Raw genomic sequence first — 20,289 nt, 5'->3', positions numbered from 1 at the left:
TTCTAGTTGATGTTAATTTAATTAGAGGACTTAAAAAATGTGTGTTGATCTGTGTATTACTCAATGCTAATTAACAACGACCTTGGTATCATGGCTTCATTACAGTGCTCACCTGACTCATATACGCTTAACAAACTGTAAGATTCTGGAGGCTAGGGGACTAATTTTTAATCATTTATGTATTCCTGGTTCTTGATTTGGTTACTTCTACCTGGGAGGAAACATGGATTTTAACTTGCGCCCATACAGTTCTCCCTTTTCTTTTGCAACCTTGGGACTCTGCAAAGGGGATACCTGGTCAGTGACATCAGTAAGCTAAAAAAACCACTAGTTTCATCGAAGTATGTAAAAAGGACAGGCCGGAATGATATTTAAGTTCGATCATCTCACTCCATATTTGCCTTTTCACATACTTCCCTTTAGACAAGATGACCAAGATATCTTCAAATTCTGCCTTAAGGCCTAGATATCCTATGTACACAGATATTTCCGACTTCCAAAATCCGGGATCTGTTCTCAGAACTATTCAATTTACTCTTCAAAGGATACGTACCACACAACCACTCTATTCTAAGAAGCCTTTCCTGCAGTTTTGTTTCTCTTTTGAAACATTATCATTCGAAGGAAATAGGGCAATCCCTTCCTTCTTCCTGAGGTATGTTGGGGAGCAGAGGTTTCCTGAAGTTCAGGCCTCGGGTCAACAAAGGATCGGATGCAGAATGCCACACTTCTCCAGAGTTTTCGCTGAACTAAGCAGTCCTGCCCTCCCCAGAGCTACCGCAGTGGGGAGCTTTCAGGGCGTGCCGGTCCCACCTCTCAATTCACGGCACTTCAGACTCTTCAATTCCTGTGTCCCTGAAAACTGCTTAATTTCTGTGCAAAAGTAACCTGGCACAAAGGGAAAAGAATCTTGTGCAAGGGCATTTTTTTTTTTCATTCAAGAAGATAAAGGAAACTACAAAAGGCAAAAATCCAAGTACCCACCCATTTGTAAGTTCATTTTGCAGCGTGGACAATAGAGGACTTCAACTCCCAGAGAACACTGCGCTCGTCCGCTGGGCCAGGGACCAATGGGAATCTTGGACGTGACCGGCCTCGTCTAATCAGGGCCAAGCTGCTGGAGGCTTTGTCTCCTGACCGCTGCGCGGGCGCCGTTCTCCCGCCTCCAGCCCTGCGCACGCGCGCCCCACCCAGCCCGCCTTCCCTCCTTCGCCGTCCGGTATCTTCTGCCTCTCAGAATCTTCCTGCCGTCGCGTGCGGATCTCGCTGCTCCGGCCTCCGGGGCACGTTCCATCCTTTCAGCCCACGACCTGCGCTGAGGAAAAAAAAAACCATTTTCTTGTCCCGCACATAACTTGAGGCGAGCAAAAAGAAAATTAAAATTAATTTTTAACCATGAGGGAAATCGTGCACATCCAGGCCGGTCAGTGTGGCAACCAGATCGGTGCCAAGGTAAGAATTTTAAACCTTTCCTTTTAACTGTAATCTTAAAATGGAAGACCTGGGTCGGTTGTGAAGAATGGCTGGGGCCATTCGCGTTCTCCATCCTTAAGCTTTGTGCCTCCCCGAAGAAAGTTTTTCCACAGATAGATGGGATGCACATTTGTAGGTAGCATTTGACTCTGAAAAACGGGTGTTTGGAGGGGAAAACTATTGAAAGGATCTTTCGGGCGTGGCACGCGGGAAGACTTAGGGTTCTAGAAGATCTTAAAAAGGATCTTCTAACGGTTCAGGAACTGGAGAGATGGGGAAATGGTCAGAAAGCCAGACAAAGCCGGGCGAGGTTTTCCCAATGTAGATCCCGCCTCGCCTCCCCCCCCCCTCCGCCAGGGGCTTCACAGGGAAAAACTGAGGGGAAGGGGCGAGAGCGGGCGGGCAGCTGCGGGACCTCCCATGCAAAACCTCACTTCTGAGGTGGCGGACGCGAGCCGCGCGGTGGGCTGCACTGCGCTTTTGCATTCACAAAGGGATCGGGATCCCAGCACGCCCGAGGTCCCCGACGGGTATTCCCATAGTCTTTCCGTGGGTGCAACGATCATTTACAATTTACCTCTTTCGTTGCCCCTAAAATCGCACGGATTGAACCCAGTAGAAGGGAATTGAGAAAAAAAATGAAAGGCGTGCTTTTCTGTAAGAAAAAAAATGATCCTTCGGGGCTGAAATGGGGGCGAAAGTAGTAATAAAGCGAAGAGGAAGCTGGTAAAGGAATACATTTCCGAGGCTGGGGAGATTTTTTTTTTTTTTTTGCGCGCGGTTACAGTGTAGCGGGGGAGGGGCGGGAGGAAGTGCGGCTGCAACGTTGTAGCCCAAGGGCGCGGGCCTCCGGGGGCGGGGCCGCGGCGCCCCTGGCGCGCCGCGACAATGCGGCCCTGCCCGCCGGTGGGGGCGCGCGGAGCGGAAGCCCCGCCCCGCCCCTCGCCCGCCGAATTTGTGCCTCTGGCCCCGCCCACGCGCGGCGCCTCCCTTTGTCGGCTTTTGTGCGCGTGCGCCGCAGTCACGTGGCGCGCGTGGGGTGGTCTACTGCGGCAGCGTTTTTTTTCCCGACCCCCGCCTTTTGTGCACTGGGTGGAGAGGCGGTGGCTCAAGTCTTGCAGACCTTACGCGCCCACACACAGTTTGCGGCCTCCAATCCGATCCACAGCAAATCCTCACACCTCAAGGAGGGCAGATGAAGCTTTCCTTGTTGGGCTTGTGTCTTAGAGAAAGGGCGTGGCGGGTAGAAAACCGTCGCAGGCTCTGGAGGTGTTTTGGAATGGAAATGGAAGATGAGGGGGAGGCGGGGGGGACACCTTGAGATTGGAACTGTTTGCTCTTCCCTGGCAGTTCTGGGAAGTTATCAGCGATGAACACGGCATTGATCCTACCGGTACTTACCATGGAGACAGCGACCTGCAATTGGACCGCATCTCTGTGTACTACAATGAAGCCACAGGTGAGGGAGAGCAACAACAGGGGAGAGGGCCGAATATCATTTCCTTTCCTACTGGTGCCGTAAGTGCTGCTCCTAGGGCCCCTTTGGTAAAACCCACCATTTTACCTTGAGGTGGGCCATAAAGGCTTAGGTCTGCTGCCACCTGGTGTCAAGACCCGGGATGACAGGTTTGGGTCTGCAGCAGTCTCAACCCGATTTAACCAACCAACACTCTAGGGGGCGCTTATGCATCTATTTGGTTCCTTTTTTTCACTGATTTCTTATTTGGTTCCTTATAGGTGGAAAATATGTTCCTCGGGCTATCTTGGTGGATCTAGAACCTGGGACCATGGACTCTGTTCGCTCAGGTCCCTTTGGCCAGATCTTCAGACCAGACAACTTTGTTTTTGGTGAGTTACACAAATTGTATTACTAAATTCCATCATCTCAACTTAACTTGGGGTGCAAGGAGGCAAAAGATACTACTGGGGAGTAGAGTCAGCATGTCCTTGTTTGATAGATTATGGGGAGGCTATCACAGGAAGGAGATACATCGAAGAGAACAGTTGCAACATTGAGAGGTATAAACACCATTTGCATTTCACACCTTACCAATGAAGCTATTTTCTGGACTTCATTCTAGGTCAGTCTGGGGCGGGCAACAACTGGGCCAAGGGCCATTATACAGAGGGGGCTGAGCTGGTTGACTCAGTCCTTGATGTGGTGCGGAAGGAGGCCGAGAGCTGTGACTGCCTGCAAGGATTCCAGCTGACCCACTCCCTGGGTGGGGGCACAGGCTCCGGAATGGGCACCCTGCTCATCAGCAAGATCCGGGAAGAGTATCCTGACCGCATCATGAACACCTTCAGTGTAGTGCCCTCACCCAAAGTGTCTGACACTGTGGTTGAGCCCTACAATGCCACCCTCTCTGTCCATCAGTTGGTAGAGAATACTGATGAGACCTACTGCATTGACAACGAGGCCCTTTATGACATCTGCTTCCGTACCCTTAAGCTGACCACACCAACCTACGGGGACCTTAACCACCTCGTCTCTGCCACCATGAGCGGTGTCACCACCTGCCTCCGCTTCCCTGGCCAGCTCAATGCTGACCTCCGCAAGCTGGCAGTTAACATGGTGCCCTTCCCACGTCTCCACTTCTTTATGCCTGGCTTTGCCCCTCTCACCAGCCGTGGAAGCCAGCAATATCGGGCCCTTACTGTGCCTGAACTCACCCAGCAAGTCTTTGATGCCAAGAACATGATGGCTGCCTGTGACCCCCGCCATGGCCGGTACCTCACTGTGGCTGCTGTGTTCCGTGGCCGCATGTCCATGAAGGAGGTAGATGAGCAGATGCTCAATGTGCAGAACAAGAATAGCAGCTACTTCGTGGAATGGATCCCCAACAATGTCAAGACGGCTGTCTGTGACATCCCACCTCGTGGCCTCAAGATGGCAGTCACCTTCATCGGCAACAGCACAGCCATCCAGGAGCTCTTCAAGCGCATCTCTGAGCAGTTTACTGCCATGTTCCGCAGGAAGGCTTTCCTCCACTGGTACACAGGTGAGGGCATGGACGAGATGGAGTTCACCGAGGCAGAGAGCAACATGAATGACCTCGTCTCTGAGTATCAGCAGTACCAGGATGCCACCGCAGAAGAGGAAGAGGATTTCGGTGAGGAGGCTGAAGAGGAGGCCTAAGGAAGAGAACCCCTCCCCCATTACCTCAGGCTTCTCAATTCCCTGAGCTGCCCCTTTTCCTCCTTTCAGAATTTGTTTCTGCTGCCTCTGTCTTTTTTTTCTGGGGGTAGGGTGTAGAACAGTGCCTGGCACATAGTAGGCGCTCAATAAATATTTGTTTGTTGAATGTCTCCTCTCTATCCACTCTGGAAAACCTGAATTTCTGCCATTCTGGGTTACTTTTAAATTTCCTTTCAACACCCACTTATCAACGTCTGTCCAATTATTTCTGTTTCTCAAAGTTTCAAGAAGCTTGTCTCATCCAGGTCTATCTAGTAGGGACCAGGGGCTGAAATCATGGGCGGTAGCCAACATCCTAACCCCAAGTAAGTGGAGGCGGAAGGGGTAGAAAGTTACCTTCATTACAATGAGGGTGGTGTAGGATTATCCTAGGACAGTTTAAGAGGGAAATCAAATCACTGAGGGGCATTGTCAGCTTTAGAAGTATCTCCATTTGCAGTCTTGAGCTTATCTGTTTCGGTTATGCCTACTCTGTTAAGAGTGGGATTCCCCTCCAACTTTGCCTTTGTGGAATGCATTCCTTCCCTCTGATCTAAGGGAGGAACCAGTCCTGGTCTCTAGAAACTTCCCATCCCACTTACCTTTTTAAAAAGAAAATAATCCCTCACGGCCATCTTTGGTCACTGCACTGGAGGCAACCAGACACCATCTTTTTGTAACATCTCTTAATTGCTATTTTCCTCCTACCCTTGGTTTTGTCCTATCTTACACTTCAGGTTTCCATTTTGTGTTGAACTTGCTGCTTTTTTTCATATTGAAAAATGACATTGCCCCGAGAGCCAAAAAAAAAAATAAATGGGAATTGAAAAAGTTGGTGAGATGTGTGCTCATTTAGAGAAGATTACTGGTATAGGCATGGGGCCTGAGTTCCATCACACTCATTTCTACTTTACCTGATGCTTATTGATCCTCCTGTCATAAACTACTATCTGAAACAAGGTGCTGGCTGGTGGCTTATGCCTGTAATCCTAGCCACTCAGGAGACTTAAGGGTAGAGGTTCTAAGCCTGTCCCAGGCAGGGAAGTCAGACTAAATCTCCAGTAAACTCAGAAAAAGCTAGCATTGGCACTGTGACTCAAATGGTAGCTCTCTAGCATTAAGCACAAAGGCTCAAGGATCCCTCAGGTCCCCTTACAGCCCAGTTACTGATAAAAATTTTAAGATTTCAGTATCTAGTAATTAGTTCAATTCTCAACATTCTAACAGCACTCTGGTTTTTGATTGATCGTGGGGCTTGAGCTCTGGGCTCTGTTACTCTAGGCTTAGATCATTACTGCAGAGACTTATTTGTGGTTTTCTGATGGTTATTTGGAGATAGGAGTCAGCTATGATTCTCATTGGCTCCCGTGTTAGGATTACAAGTGTGAGCCACTAGTGCACAGCTTAGAATTATTAGAGCTTTAGAGAAGTAACTGCAGTTCTCAAATAGATTGCCCATTGTAGATATCCATGCCATACTGGGGCTTGAACTCAGGCTACCCTTTGGGCTCTGCCTCCAGCCCTAGCAAGTATTGAATGTAAGAGATGATCAAGCTCAATTCTGTTCATTTTTGAATTGGTGCTGGTTGTCAGTGTTTATTCCCAATGTCCATGCCTTGGTCAAGAATTCTGGATACCAAGTTCAGAGCATCTAGTTTTTAATTAAATAAGTTGGGGTGGGATCTTCAAAGGCTGGCATGGGACCCCCTAGAGCACTGGCATCTTGGCAGTGTGGGACTAGGAAGGGGACAACCCCCTCCTCAGCAAGGCACAAGCTATTTGGCAAGGAGAGATGGGACCCCAGTGTCCAAGGACATGCTCATGGAGGCCAGTTGGGGTGCATGCAGCAGGAACCATTCAGGTAACTTGGGCCACAAGACTGGACACTGGCAAGGCTGAGGACTCAGGCTGTTCGCAAAGGCTTGTGGTTCACCTGGCAAAAACAAGAGAAAATGGTGCTTGGGAAACAGGTACTTCCTAGACCTGCACTCAAATGAATAGGTTGTAGGGGGTTGGAGCCCTCCCTTAGCCCCTTTCCCTTAAGAAGTCACTAGGATCCCTGCATTTAAAGAAACTGAAACAGAAAACTGAGCTGGGTGCTGGTGGTACTCTATAATCCTAGCTGCTCAGGAGGCTGAGATCTAAAGATCACTGTTCAAAGCCAGCCTGGGCAGGGAGGTCTTGAGACTCTACTAAGAAGTGGGGCTTTGGCTTGAGTGGACACTGCCAAGGCCTTGAGTTTTAAGCCCAGAACTGGCACCAAAAAATAATCACAATCACTGAAGAAGGCAGAGGGATCAGAACTTTGCATTGATTTGGCCGAGAATCTTTGGCTGTGGGCTGCATTTTAACATATACAGCTTACTCTGCACCAAGACAACATTTTAAACACAGGTATTATGGACCGCGCGCGCGTGTGTGTGTGTGTGTGTGTCGGGCTGGCACTGAGGCTTGAACTCGTGTGTGTGTGTGTGTGTGTGTGTGTATCTTGGGCTGGCACTGGGGCTTGAACTCAGGTGTGTGTGTGTGTCTTGGGCTGGCACTGGGGCTTGAACTCAGGTGTGTGTGTGTGTGTGTTTGTGTGTGTGTGTCTTGGGCTGGCACTGGGGCTTGAACTCAGGGCCTGAGCCCTGTCACTGAGCTTTTGTACTCAAGACTAGTGCTCTACCTACCACTTGAGCCCCAGCTTCACTTACAGCTTTTTAGTGTATTTTAATTAAAAAGTCTCTCTGACTCTGCTGCCCAGGCTGGCTTTAAATGAACCATAATCCTCAGATCTCAGCCTCTTGAATATAGGATTACAGGTATGAACCATGGCTTCATTAACTGTTTCAAGGTGAAGAAATAGGTAGAGATTGACAACCTGGTGATAACCAAGCCCAAGATTCACACCACGTTAGCAGAGCTCACACTGACCTTTACCATAATTTACAGGTGAATAATCGGAGGTAGAGGGAAGTGGTGATTTGCTTTGGAATTATCAATAGGCTGCAACTAGTTTCTTGTCCTGGGGGGTATGACTACAAGCACCAACTCCAGATAGCTGGCTTGGGATAAAGCCCAGTATGGCCAGCTGTATAGTAGGCTGTTACTTAACATGTTGGTAATAATGTCTTTCCTTTGGAAAATACTACACGGACTAAACTAATTTAAAACAAACACCACATCTATGAAGAAAGGTCAGCACTGTATCTGGCACACAGAAGGCAATCTGAGTGATTTCCAGGTCCCTTGGGTGCTAGTCAAGTGATAGGTTTACTGAGTCATTTGACACAGGAAAAAAAATCTTCATTCCCTTACCACCAGACTCTCTCACCTGGGAGATGCTGACACCCGTGAGTCTCTCCACACTCTCTGGCAGGCGGCTTAGGATGTCCAGGACTTCCCCAGTCACTTTGGATGCTCCCATGGTTCCATTTCCACTGGACACCAATGTGATCTTGTTGGCTGAGGTTAAGGGACCACTGATCTCTTCCGCCACCTAGTGGATGAAAGTTGCCTGCTGAGTGCCCAGTTCTGACCACACCCTTTCACAATTCACCCTGCATTTTAAGCCCTGGCCTTCCTCACTCTGGTTGATCACTGGTTTATAATTGTCATCCCTAATTTATAGCCCCTCTAGGTTAGACCTCTCCACAATACTTAATTTCATCCCACCCTTTAGGCCCTGCTCTTGATCCTTCTTTCCTGATGAATACTGTCATCCTCAGACCTGGGGCAATTTCTCCAGCAGCATGTCCAGCTGTGCAGCTTCTTGATACATCTGGAATGCTTCTGCCTTCTTGGCCATCTGCTCAGCCTCTGCGCGGGCTCGGGCCCCTATGGCAAAGGCTTCGGCTTCCCCCCGCATCTGAGGAGAGGGTAGGAGACTTTTGAAATACATAGGAATCATTAACTAGAAGAAACACCAACCCAAACCCAGTACTGGTAGCACACACATGGAATGCTAGCTACTCAGGAGGCTGAGATCTGAGTATCTCAGCTAGAAGCCAGCTTGGGTTATTTCCAATTAACCAGCAAAAAGCTGGAAAAGGAGCTATGGCTCAAATGCTAGAGTGCTAGCCTAGAGCAAAAAAGCCAAGGGAGCTGGGTGACTATGGCTCACGCCTGTAATCCTAGCTACCCAGGAGGCTAAGATCTGAGGATTGCAGTTCAAAGACAGCTCGAGACTCTTATTGCCAGTTGACTACCAGAAAACTGGAAGTGGCTATGGCTTGAGTGGTAGAGTGCTCACCCTGAGCTGAAGAGCTGAGGGACAGCACCCAGGCCCAGAGTTCAAGCCCCACCCATGACTGCTCCCCCCCAAGCCAAGGGATGTTAAAAACCAGTCCCTAAGTTCAAATCCCAACACAGGCACGAAAACAAAACACTCAACCCAAAAAGCAAACTGGAAGCCATTTTCCACAAGCCAGCAAGGTGCCACCCCACACTCACCCGCACAGACTCAGCTTCTGCCTCGGCCTGCATAATCAACTGGGACCTGGGACAGAGAGCAAGTAGAAGGGAGCTGAAGAATGGGTGGGATCCCTGCTCCCAGGAAAGAGGCTGGAGACAGAGGCTCCTGCACCCTGAGTTTCATAGGAATCTAAATGGGAAAGGAAATCCTTAGTTTCCCATTTGGGGGTTCCCAAGTGGCAAAAGAGCCAGGAGAGGCCCAGGGGCATTTACTTCTCAGCTTCTGCTAGGCGCTCCAGCTTGTAGCGCTCAGCCTCGGCCGGCTTGCGCACACGGGCCTCCAGCTCCTTCTCTCGACGAGCAATCTCTTGCTCTTGTACTGCCACCTGCTGGGCTCGCTCCACCACCTGCACCTGCACCCGCTGCTCCTCGATCTGCTGCTTTGTCTTGGCAACCTGGAGAGCAAGGGGTGCTCAGAATCAGAATGGAAGTGCAAGTGCCCGGGAGCACAGAGATGCCAAAAGGGGATACAAACATCTGTGAAGTCTGTTCCTGGTCAGCTCAACATGCACATGAATCCATTTCAGGAACAGAGCCATGGCTGAGCCTTGAGTGGCCTCAGAACCATTATCAAGGTCTAGGCATCTCCTAAAGGCAGAGTTCGAGTGGTGTGGCTGGAACCTAGTCCTGGTGTGCAATAAACTTCCCTACACTACTGTGTGTGTGTGTGTGTCTACCAGTCCTGAGGCTTGAACTAGGGCCTGGGTGCTGCCCCTGTGCTTTTTTGCTCAAAGCTAGTGCTCTACCACTAGAGCTTTTGGTGCTCCACTTCCAGCTTTTTGCTGGTTAATTGGGCTGGGTTCTAGCTGTGAATCTCAGATCTCAGCCTCCTGAGTAGGTAGGATTACAGGCATGAGCCACCAGCACCAGGTGTGTTTCAATGTAGGTATTTTATTCTGTGTTGGGCAACTAGTAAATTGTCTCTGTCAAATGTGTTTAAATAAGGAGAATTCTATATATAAAACATCCCCTTCACTACAGATAAACAAGATTGAAGATACTGGACTGGCCTCTAATATTATCTTTACTAATTTTTCAATTCTCCTCTCCCCCCGGAAGTAGTTTAGAATTTCTCTTCCAATCTGATTTTTAAATGTTTATTTCTGCCATTTTGATAGTAACTAAGTGCTTGTTTGTTGTCTTTCTCTCCTATGTCCCCATTTCCTGAATATGAATGTGTCTTCTTTTTTTTTTTTTTGCCAGTCCTGGGGCTTGAACTCAGGGCCTGAGTGCCATCCCTGAGCTTCTTTTGCTCAAGGCTAACACTTGAGCCACAGTGCCACTTCCAGCTTTTTCTGTGCATGTGGTGCTGAGGAATTGAACCCAGGGCTTCATGCATGCTAGGCAAGAACTCTACCACTGAGCCACCTTCTTGGCCCTTCTTTTCTTTTCCAGTACCAGGGCTTGAGCTCAGGGCCTAGAGCTCACTGTGCTTGCTCATGGGCTGTTGCTCTATTACTTCAGACTAGTTTTTTCTTGGTTCTTTTTAGACAGTCTCGCAGACTTTTTTTTTGCCTGGGTAGGCTTTGCACACTGGTCCTCTGGATCCCAGTTTCCTGAGTAACTAGGATGATAGGCGTGAGCCACCAGCACCCAGCTCTTTAGTGAGATTTTTAAAAGTAAATTAGGTAGCTTATTCAATCCATTATCTATCAAAAGATTCTAATTCTCCTGTCCCCATCATGATCACCCAAACCCTTTGTGATCTGGTCCTACCTGCTCTTTCTTCTTATTTTCAGCATACAGCCACAGAGACAGAAACCTTTCTGTCTCTGGAATATGCCAAGCTCAACCGCAGGCCCCACTTGCTGTTCCCCTGCCTAATCATTAGCCACATATGACTTTTTTTTGTACCAAGAATGGATGCTCTACCAACTGAGCCACACCTCCACTCCCCACATATGATCATTTAAATAGCACTAGCCTAGAATGCTTGTGGCCCACAATTCTTCAGGTTTCCAGCTCTTCTCTTCAAGTTCTATCTCAAATATCACTTTCTCACAGCTTTCTCTGACCACCCCAACCTATACAGCTCCCCTACAAACACAGTATTACACACTACTCTGATGACTTTCTCCCTAGCACTTAAATAATTACAGCTCAAGAAGACCACTTGGTTTGCTATTTATGACATTACAATGGAAGCTCCATGTCTCATTCATACTTACATCCTCACACCCAAAACAATCTCTGGAACATAGTGGTCCCTAAACAGAAATCTGCTAAACAAATCTCTATTTCAGAGGAGTACCTAGCACAGCACCCAGCACATTAATGAGAAGCCCACTCAGTAGTTGTTTGATTTGCAGTCAAGGAAAGCAATGTCAAAGTTAGGATCTACAGTGGATTAGATAAGTGTCCCCCAAACACCCACATGTTAAAGGCTTGATCTCCATGGGGGTGCTATCAGGAGGTGGTTGACCCTTCAAAAGGTAGGGCTTGTGGGAAGTCTTTAGATCATACATTATTCTTATTGTTCCTTGCTTCTTGGCCAGAAGGTAATAAGCAGTTTTAGTCTACCATGTGCTGTGACTAGTATGTGCTAGTTTGCTACAGGCCCAATTAAGGATGGAGATCTCTAAAACTGAGTCAAAATAAGCTCTCTAGCTGGGCCAGAGCCCGTGCACGCGCACGCACATGTGCGCGCACACACACACACACACTATAATCTCTCTCTCTCCTTTCTCCCCATCTCTCCCTCACTCACTATGTTGTTGCAACTTGAACCCATGGCCTCACACATATTAGGCACAAGTGCTCTACCAATGAAGTACATTCCCAACCCCAAAACCTTTCTCTTTTGTTATAATGCTGGGAAAATGACTAACAAAAGAACTTTAACCACAGTCTCACTGCATTATGCTTTTCATTATGGTAATGATTTTCAAATCCAACATAAATAGAAACCACCTTGGAACCAGGTGCAACCAGCCTGGGCAGGAAAGTCTGCGAGATTTTTAGTTCCAATTAACCACCAGAAAACCACAAGTAGCCCTGTGGCTCAAGTGGTAGAGCACTTGCCTTGAGCTGAAGAGCTCAGGGATACCACCCAGGCCCAGAGTTCAAGCCCCATAGGGGGAAAAAAAACCCAAAACTTGGAATTTTGTTCAAATATAGGTTCTAAAAATAAGGTCTGGACTGGAGTTGGGAGATATTTTGTGTGTGTGTGTGTGTGTGTGTGTGTGTGTGTGTGTGTGTGTGTGTGTGTGTGTGTGTGTGTGTGTGTGTGTGTGTGTGTGTGTGTGTTTTCAAACTCATTCCTCAGATCTCAGCCTCCTCAGTAGCTAAAATAGTAGGTGTGAAAGCTGGGTGCTGGTGGCTCATGCCTGTAATCCTACCTACTCAGGAGGCTGAAATGTGAGAATCATGGTTCAAAGCCAGCCTGAGCCAGAAAGTCTGTGAGCCTCTTGTCTCCAATAAACCAACAGAAAACCGGAACTTGTGCTGTGGCTAAAGTGGTAGAGTGCTAGCCTTGAGCTAAGGAGCTCAGGGACAGAGCCCAGGCCCAGAGTACAAGCCCCCAACCGACCAAAAAAAAAAAATTGTAGGTGTGAATCACCAATGTTCATCTTCATACTTCTATGTGTAAGTATATGCCAGTACTAAGACTTGAACTTAGGACTGGGAAGGTAGCTCAGCGGTAGAGTGCATGCCTTGCAAGCATGAGGCCATGGGTTCGATTCCTCAGCACCACATAAACAGAAAAAGCCGGAAGTGGCGCTGTGGCTCCAGTGGTAGAGCACTAGCCTTGAGCTGAAGAGCTGAGGGACCGTACCCAGACCCAGAGTTCAGGCCCCATGACCAGCAAAAAAAAAAAAAGAAAGAAAGAAAAAAGCCGGAAGTAGTGCTGTGGCTCATGTGGGAGAGCGCTAGCCTTGAGCTCAGGGACAGCGCCCAGGCCCAGAGTTCAGGCCCCACGACAAAACCAAAAAAAAGACTTGAACTTAGGACCTTGTGCTTTCATTTGGCTTTTTCACTGATGGCTGGTGCTCTACCACTTGAGCCATACCTTGCTGCTATTTACTTGGAGATAAGAGTCTCTGGATTTGTCTGCTCAGGCTAGCTTTGAACTACAATTCTCAGACCTCAGCCTCTTGAGTAGCTAGGATTATAAGCATGAACTACTGCTACTGGAGCCCAGCATGGTCATACTTTTTTTGGGGGGGGGGTCCGGTCGTAGGGCCTGAACACTGGGCCTGGGCACTGTCCCTCAGCTCTTCAGTTCAAGGCTAGTGTTCTACCACTTCAGCTACAGCGCCACTTCTGGCTTTTTTTCTTTTTACTTATGTGGTGCTGGGGAATCAAACCCAAGGCCTCATGCATGCAAAGCAAGCACTCTACCACTGAGCCACCTTCCCAGCCTTTTTTTTTTTAGTCAACCAACCAACCAACCAATCAGCAGGTAACCTTGTTTACAGATACTTTATATATCATATGTAGCTGATGTACCAGCATATAATTATGGCTAACTGTACTACAATTCACATCTGAATAAAGTTTACCTAACACCTATTTGCTCTATAAAGCATATCACAGCCAAGAGACTCTGGATTGTACTCAGCATTATGCTTGCAGGCCAAGTTAGTGTGTATGCATGTGTGTGTTAGGGGATAGAACCAAAGCGCTTCCTGTGTGGTAGGCAAAAGCTGTATATCTCATCTACACTACACTCCCAGTTCTGGGGGTCATTCTGAACGGCAAAATCACCAACAACAAAGCACAAAAATGATGATGAAAATGTCACTGTAAATATACCATGCAACTGACATTGTGTCTCTATGATGGCTATTTATGATTTTCAACTTGATTGGATTACAAAATGTTTGAGAACTGGGAGCTGATGGCACCTGTTAATCCCAGCTACTCAGGAGGCTGAAATGTGAGGATCAAGGTTCTTAGCTAGCCCAGACAAGAAATTTCACAAAAGCCAGAATAAGATCAAAGTTGGAAGATGAAAAATAGAGATGGCCTGAGATGGGAAAGCCTGAGTGGAAGGTGAAGGGTCCATGATGGGCAACCTGGTCATCAGCCCAGTGTGGCAGCTCTTACCTGAAGCTGATAAGCCAGGTCAGCCTGTGCTCGGCGGGTGTTGACTTCGATGTCATATGCTGCCTTCTTCAGCTCATAGTCTCTCTGTGCCTTGGCCATCTCAATTTCACTCAGGTACTGAGCAGACACCTTTTCCTGTTTGGCCTTAGCCTCCTGTCCAGTCAGAAATCAGGAAGGAAAAGGCAGGTAGAAAGGAAAACATAGGGTAAGAGCTTGCTCCTCACCAGGCTTTTCAGTCTTTACCCAGGCTCCCTCTATCTCCCCTGCCAACCCAGTTCAACCAACCCCATTTAGCTGTGTTGCTTCTGTCCCCCACAAAATCCTCTCTGCCACTGGGCAAACAAGACTATCATCTCTCACCCGAATCCCAGCATCTCTCTTGGCCTCTGCTTCCCCAATTCGAGCATCTTTTTGGACTTGTGCTGTGCGAGCTTTCCCCAAAGAATGCAAATAATCCTGTGGGGAGAGGTATAGAAACAGGAGTCCTCAGGAGGGCTTGAGAGATGGGAGCGAGAAAGTGCAGAAGGATTGACTGTGTAGTTTTACCTGGTCATCATGAATGTCCTTCAGGGTATAGCTAACCACACTGATGCCCATGTTGACCAGGTCTGAGGAGGCCACCTTGAAAACCTGCTCTGAGAATTTCTGCCTGTCCTTATAGATCTCCTAGAACAACAGAATGGTGGGAAGAAAGTATTTAAGCTCTCTGAGTTTCACCATCACACAAAGTAGCTGAATCCTTTGGCTCTACTTATTCTGCATCCCCACCAGATCCTTTCTGCCCACAAACCCACCTCCACAGTCATGTGGGCCATGATAGCCCTCTGGTGGCCCTCCAATGTCTCCAGTGCAATGTGGGCAATCTCAGCCTCTGTCTTCCCTAGGAACATCTGGCAGGCAGCTGCCAACATTTCCTTGTTCTGTCCCTGGATTTTCACCTGCAGCCAGAGAAGGGATAAAAAGGGTGTGATAGAAGTCTCAGGAAGCCAAGGAGAAAGTAGGGAGAGAAGGAAGAGCCCTTAGCATCTTTTTCCTTCTCAGGGACAGAAATGCCCTGCTGGAGAATGCAGAACATGTTTCTTTGCAGGCAGAGACACATAAGACCATGGTCAGAAGCTTCTTAATGTCTGGGAGAAAAATGATGGGGTGGACTTTGTTGGGGGGGGGGGAAGGCTCTGAAAGCCTCACCTGGGCAATGCCTGTGACTGAGATGGGGACCCCATGGCGAGTGTAAACCTTTTCACTCTTGACATTGAGGGTCAGTGTGTTAAGAGAGATCCTAGGGGAAAAAGAAGGGGCCGACAGTGAGGAAAAAGAGCAGAGAGAGAACTGGGTGCACCACCCCCTGGTTCTCTTCCTACTTACCTCTGGATTTGTTGGATGCAGGGCAGGACAAACACACGTCCTCCAGCCACCATGACTGGGGGGCTTCGGCAGAAACCTGCAAGGTGAAGGCATTGTGCAGCCATGGAATGAACTGGAAGCGAGGGGTGGTGGTAGCATGCACAGGACATAATCTTTAGCTGGAAAGGAAGCAGTCTGGGGGGCTTTGAGGGTAGTGTCTAGGAATCACAACTAAGTAGCTTGCAGGAAGTAGCTGATGGAAAGAGGAAGGGGCAAAAGCCAAACCTGCATGGGTTTGATTGGGGGTGGGGGTGGTGTCACTGCTGGGAAGAGAATACTTACCCGAGACAACCATGGCCTCATTGGGGCCACAAGTAAAAAACATGGCTCAAGCCTGGAAGAGAGGCAGAAAGAAGCCTTTGCAGATACAGAAGAGTCCCTTCCCTTATCCTTCGGGCTCGCCCGTTTTACATCTGCCACCGCCCAGTCCCTTCCACGCCCAGAGGTCCGTTATGGCTTTTCCCAGTAAAAATCCAGATCCCCAGGGATCCCTCTCCCGTCGGCTGACGGTCACCTCCCTCCTCTCACCGTGCCCCCTCCCCACTGTATCTAACAATGCTCTGCCCACCCCCCCCCCAGGGCCCTCTGAGACCTTTCTGCAGGGCCAAGCTCCGCCTCCCCTCCCCCACTCACCTACCCACCCGCACGGCGGCCCGGCCTCGATTGTCCTTCCGAAGCGCGGGGCCGCGTAGGACCCGGGGGCCGAGCAGGGGCTGCCCGCGAACCCGCCTTCCAGGAAGCTGGGGCCCGCGCCCCCGCGCCTGCGTGCCCCACCTGGCCGCACCCTGTTGCTGCGGCAGACGCGACCCCGCCCCCGAGCGCTCGGCCCGCCCCTTTCCCGGCAGGCCCCGCTTGGGTCCGCAGCCCTCCGGCTCCCAGGCCCTCCCGCCGCCCCGCAAGCTCGTGGTGGGGTGGGGGGGCCCGGCCTCCCCCGCCACCCTCCGCCCAGACGCCGCGCCCGGAGCCCCGCCCAGGCCCCTCGCCACGCCCCCCGGGCGCGGGCGCCGCCTGCTGCGGAAGGAAGGTTGCCACATCCCGGGATTGCCACCCGCCGGGCGGGGAAGCCGCAGGTTGCAGCGTTGGACTACGTATCCGGCGGCCGGATATGGGCTCGTGACTCCCAGGAAAAGCAACTTTGGGGCTCAGGAGGGGAAGAGCAGACTGTGGACATGGCTGTAGCTGCGACCCACCGTCGTGGGCGCCCGAGGATGGGGGATGGAACCGCAGCCGGCAAAGACACAGGGAAGAAGACAACCGACATGAAATCAACTTTATTGTGTTCACAGAACATACTGGGGGACCCCGACAGCCACCCCCTGACAGCCCACCGACCCCTGACCTTGCAGCCACCCCTACCTAAGAGGTAACTTCGAGGAGATCGGCTATGGACCTTACTTATTCCCGGTAGGCTGTCGAAGCCTCCCGCGGTTGAACGTCGAGATGCTGGAGATCGGCCGGAGAACGGGGTGTTTACTCTCTAATCCCAAGACCCACCACCGCGCCGGACCCCTAAGCCGGGCGTCCTTCCCCAACTTCTGGCTCAGCTCTAGGCGCCCGGCCCTCCACCAAAAGCCCACAAAACTCAATAAATACCAAGATGTGCGTCTACACAGCAAGGAAGCATAGCTCGCTTCCATGCATAAGTTAAAATAAATATTACATACTTCCCTCCATCGCCTAGGAGGACATACATAAATACATTTAAATATTAAGTAGGAGCACTGAGGAATAAATTAACGCCGCTCTCCTTTTCCACTGGGCCTGGCCCGGGCTTATCACCCATGCCTCGGTCTCGCCCCCTCAAGCACCAGCTGGCGTCTTTCTGCGCTGTAGTGTGTTCTGAGTTCGAGTTCCCTTTATGGGTCCCAGTTTGGGATACGATTTCAAGCATCAGGTGTGTAGGCCTGGTGTTCTTTGTTTTTTCCCCCCGATTGTTTGGTGGTGGTGTGGGACGTCCCGGCTAGAAGGCGGCTGGGTGTTGCTGGAGAAAGGCGCTGAGGTCCAGAGCGTAGTCTGCAGGCTCCAGGGTAAGATTAAAGGGTTCGAGGACCGGGGGCGCAGGGATGGACTCAGGGACCCCGGCGCTGGGGGCGTCCTCCAGGATAAGGGGCACCGGCACACTCTCTTCAGCCATCAGGATCTGGCAGAAGACGATGGTGAGCAGAACGAAGAGGAGCCTTTTGGCTGGGTTCGGTTCCTCGGTTGGCACCTGGCGCCGCACCTGAGAGGGAGACAAAACAGCGGAGAGGTGAGGTCAAGGGCCCGGCCGTGTGATCGTTACCCCTAAGGTACTAGGGTGCGGTGTCCCCCGGCTGCCCACTTGAGCGACACTCACCACTCGGGGGTAGAGGACCCGGCGATTGCGCTTCCGGTGCCCGCGAGAGGCGCTGGGGCGCGTGGCTGGGGCTGCCGCGGGTTCCGGCAGTGGATCGAAGGTGAAGATCTCCGGGCCCGAGCCCCGCCGGACTCCCGGACTAGTCGAGGGGCTAGAAGCCGGGGCCCGCAGGCCGGTCATGGTGGGAAGAGAGCTGCGAGAGTGACACATAGCGACAGCAGCAGACGCTAAGGGTGATTAAGGATGAGTGCGGACCAGCTGCCGGGCGATGTCGTATATACTCCCGCGAGAGGGGCGGGCCCTGCTCACCCCTCCCCTCGCCGCCGGGGAGTGGTAGGCTGGAGCGGGTTGGAAATTCCGACGATTTAGCAAAGGGAGTGGGTGGAGACGATCCCTGAGCGTCCCCAAGTGCTCCAGTGCACGTTGGTGAGTGAGTAGCCCTGATTGCTAAAGGGTGAGATCCCTGAGGGTGAGCACGTGTGGGGACGTGTGGCAGCTGGAGAGGGGCTCACGACAGTTTAAAAGAGCGCCATCATCCTGGGAAGGCTGAGTGTGTGTAGGGCAAGAGGGGGATTTACAGAAAGGAGATCTGGCCTTTCTGTGACCCAGCAAGTTCAAGGAACCACAAAATGCACATTCACATACTTGCAGTTATGCATGGAAAACACACAGACTAGAGGGAAAGTCATTGAAGTTATCCAAAAGACTAAGACACGAAAACACCAATACAGCCCTGCCTGCTTTAGCATGCATGAAACCGAGCATATGCACAAAACTCACATTACATGAGCATAATACTTATGTCATGTGAACATAACACACACACACACACACACACACACACACAAAGATGCAGACTGCATAAAGACAACTCAGCAAAGCTATTTAGGAATGCACAAAAATATTCAGACAAAAATTAGTGCAGAGAGGCACCAAGTACAAAGGCAAGAGGCTGGTGGCCCTACAAGTGTGCCCATGTATGGGTCATAAAACAGTATGTAAAGAACTTTAAAATTGTGACATTGTACAAATGTTGTCGTAGTTACCAAACACAGATTTGACACATTTTCATAACTGCTTTAGAGACTGCAGCTCAATTGAACATTTTTGGAGCATTTGTCTGTAGCAGGCACTCTGATGGTTGCATTGTTGGAGCCAGGCACAGCTACTGGGGTGGGGGTGGGGGACCTGAGGTGGGAGGATTACTTGAGCCCAGGAGTTCCAGATCAGCCTGGGCAACACAGTGATATAATAAGACCCTGACTCAAAAAATAAAAGAAACTGGGTGCTGGTGGCTCATGCCTGTAATCCTAGCTACTCAGGAGAGTGAGATCTGACGGTCACAATTCAAAGCCAGGCTGGGCAGGAAAGGCACTGAGACTCTTATCTCCAATTAACCACCAGAAAACTAGAAGTGGTACTGTGGCTCAAGTGGTAGAGTGCTTGCCTTGAACATAAAGAGCTCAGGTATAGTGCCCAGGCCCTAAGTTCAAGCCCTACAACCCACAAAAATAAAATAAAGTAAAAGTAAAAGAAAAAAACTTTACTCTCAAGAGTTCTGAGGTTAGTTTCAGTGTATGTGCTGCAGAGTAAGACATCCCAGATAAAACTGTCACTTTGGCTTTAGAGCTTTATCCTCTGGTTCAAGGAGATGATCTGAGAGTCCTAAGAAAAGTGTTAAAGAGGGCTGGGAATGTAGCTTAGTAGTAGAGTGCTTGCCTAGCATGCATGAAGCCCTGGGTTCGATTCCTCAGTACACATAAACAGAAAAGTCCAGAAGTGGGTCTGTGGCTCAAGTGGTAGAGTGCTAGCCTTTAGCAAAAGAAGCTCAGGGGCAGGGCCCAGCCCTGAGTTTAAGACCCAGGAGTGGAAAAAAGAAAAGAAAAGGTAAAAACTGTTAAAGAGAACCCCAAAGAGCTAGTGTATGACTAACTAGAGGAAGTTTCATGGAAAAGTGACATCTGAGATGACCTTCACATTGAATGGGATATGACAAAATCAAATGTGAAAGATGACTTTGAAAATGAGGATGGCATCCACAAAGGCCTTGAGCTGGAAAAGTACAGGAAGCATTTGGGGGAATTTTAAGGAAAATCCTCGTAGAGTAAGTTTCCTGTAAAGGAGTCGTGGGAAATATCAATGGCTGGAAAGGTGTTTGGTAAAGTGAAGATAGTTTAGCTGGCAGACCAAGAGCCTGGGTTTGACTCTGAACCCTGGAGCTGGAGGATCTGGGGACAAGATAAAAAGAATAGCAGTTCAGCCGGGCGCTGGTGGCTCACGCCTGTAATCCTAGCTACTCAGGAGGCTGAGATCTGAGGATCGCGGTTCAAAGCCAGCCCGGGCAGGAAAGACCATGAGACTCCTATCTCCAATAAACCACCAGAAACCTGGAAGT

At 49.9% G+C, this 20,289-nt stretch overlaps 3 protein-coding genes across 6 annotated transcripts; 1 reads left to right on the top strand and 2 right to left on the bottom strand.

Moving 5' to 3' along the window:
- Positions 1 to 1,204: 1,204 nt before the first annotated feature.
- Tubb (tubulin beta class I) lies at positions 1,205 to 4,782 on the top strand. Its single transcript, XM_070024228.1, has 4 exons — positions 1,205 to 1,452; positions 2,824 to 2,932; positions 3,211 to 3,321; positions 3,555 to 4,782. The coding sequence occupies exons 1-4, from the start codon at positions 1,396 to 1,398 to the stop codon at positions 4,610 to 4,612; spliced, it is 1,335 nt and encodes a 444-aa protein (XP_069880329.1). The 5' UTR covers positions 1,205 to 1,395; the 3' UTR covers positions 4,613 to 4,782.
- Positions 4,783 to 6,292: 1,510 nt separating this feature from the next.
- Positions 6,293 to 16,279, bottom strand: Flot1 (flotillin 1). Of its 4 annotated transcripts, none has more exons than XM_070024229.1 (13): positions 16,193 to 16,279; positions 15,842 to 15,893; positions 15,521 to 15,596; positions 15,344 to 15,434; positions 14,950 to 15,093; positions 14,702 to 14,821; positions 14,516 to 14,611; positions 14,156 to 14,308; positions 9,320 to 9,501; positions 9,086 to 9,131; positions 8,364 to 8,501; positions 7,968 to 8,132; positions 6,293 to 6,584 (listed from the first exon to the last, which is right to left on the bottom strand). In XM_070024229.1, the coding sequence occupies exons 2-13, from the start codon at positions 15,882 to 15,884 to the stop codon at positions 6,555 to 6,557; spliced, it is 1,284 nt and encodes a 427-aa protein (XP_069880330.1). In that variant the 5' UTR covers positions 15,885 to 15,893; positions 16,193 to 16,279; the 3' UTR covers positions 6,293 to 6,554. The 4 variants fall into 4 exon arrangements, with proteins under 4 accessions (XP_069880330.1, XP_069880331.1, XP_069880332.1 ...); XM_070024230.1 differs by having other exon boundaries at positions 16,197 to 16,271; XM_070024231.1 differs by having other exon boundaries at positions 16,201 to 16,258.
- A 536-nt stretch (positions 16,280 to 16,815) lies between these two features.
- Positions 16,816 to 18,153, bottom strand: Ier3 (immediate early response 3). The gene is made up of 2 exons (XM_070024237.1): positions 17,895 to 18,153; positions 16,816 to 17,780 (listed from the first exon to the last, which is right to left on the bottom strand). The coding sequence occupies exons 1-2, from the start codon at positions 18,102 to 18,104 to the stop codon at positions 17,520 to 17,522; spliced, it is 471 nt and encodes a 156-aa protein (XP_069880338.1). The 5' UTR covers positions 18,105 to 18,153; the 3' UTR covers positions 16,816 to 17,519.
- Between the last annotated feature and the right edge of the window lie 2,136 nt (positions 18,154 to 20,289).

Source organism: Dipodomys merriami, unplaced genomic scaffold, assembly GCF_024711535.1.
Source record: "Dipodomys merriami isolate MVZ:Mamm:240054 unplaced genomic scaffold, mDipMer1.0.p SCAF_16, whole genome shotgun sequence".
Classification (NCBI taxonomy): Eukaryota; Metazoa; Chordata; class Mammalia; order Rodentia; family Heteromyidae; genus Dipodomys; species Dipodomys merriami.
The sequence above is the reverse complement of the archived record's forward strand: the minus strand, read 5'-3'. Positions and strand labels throughout refer to the sequence as shown.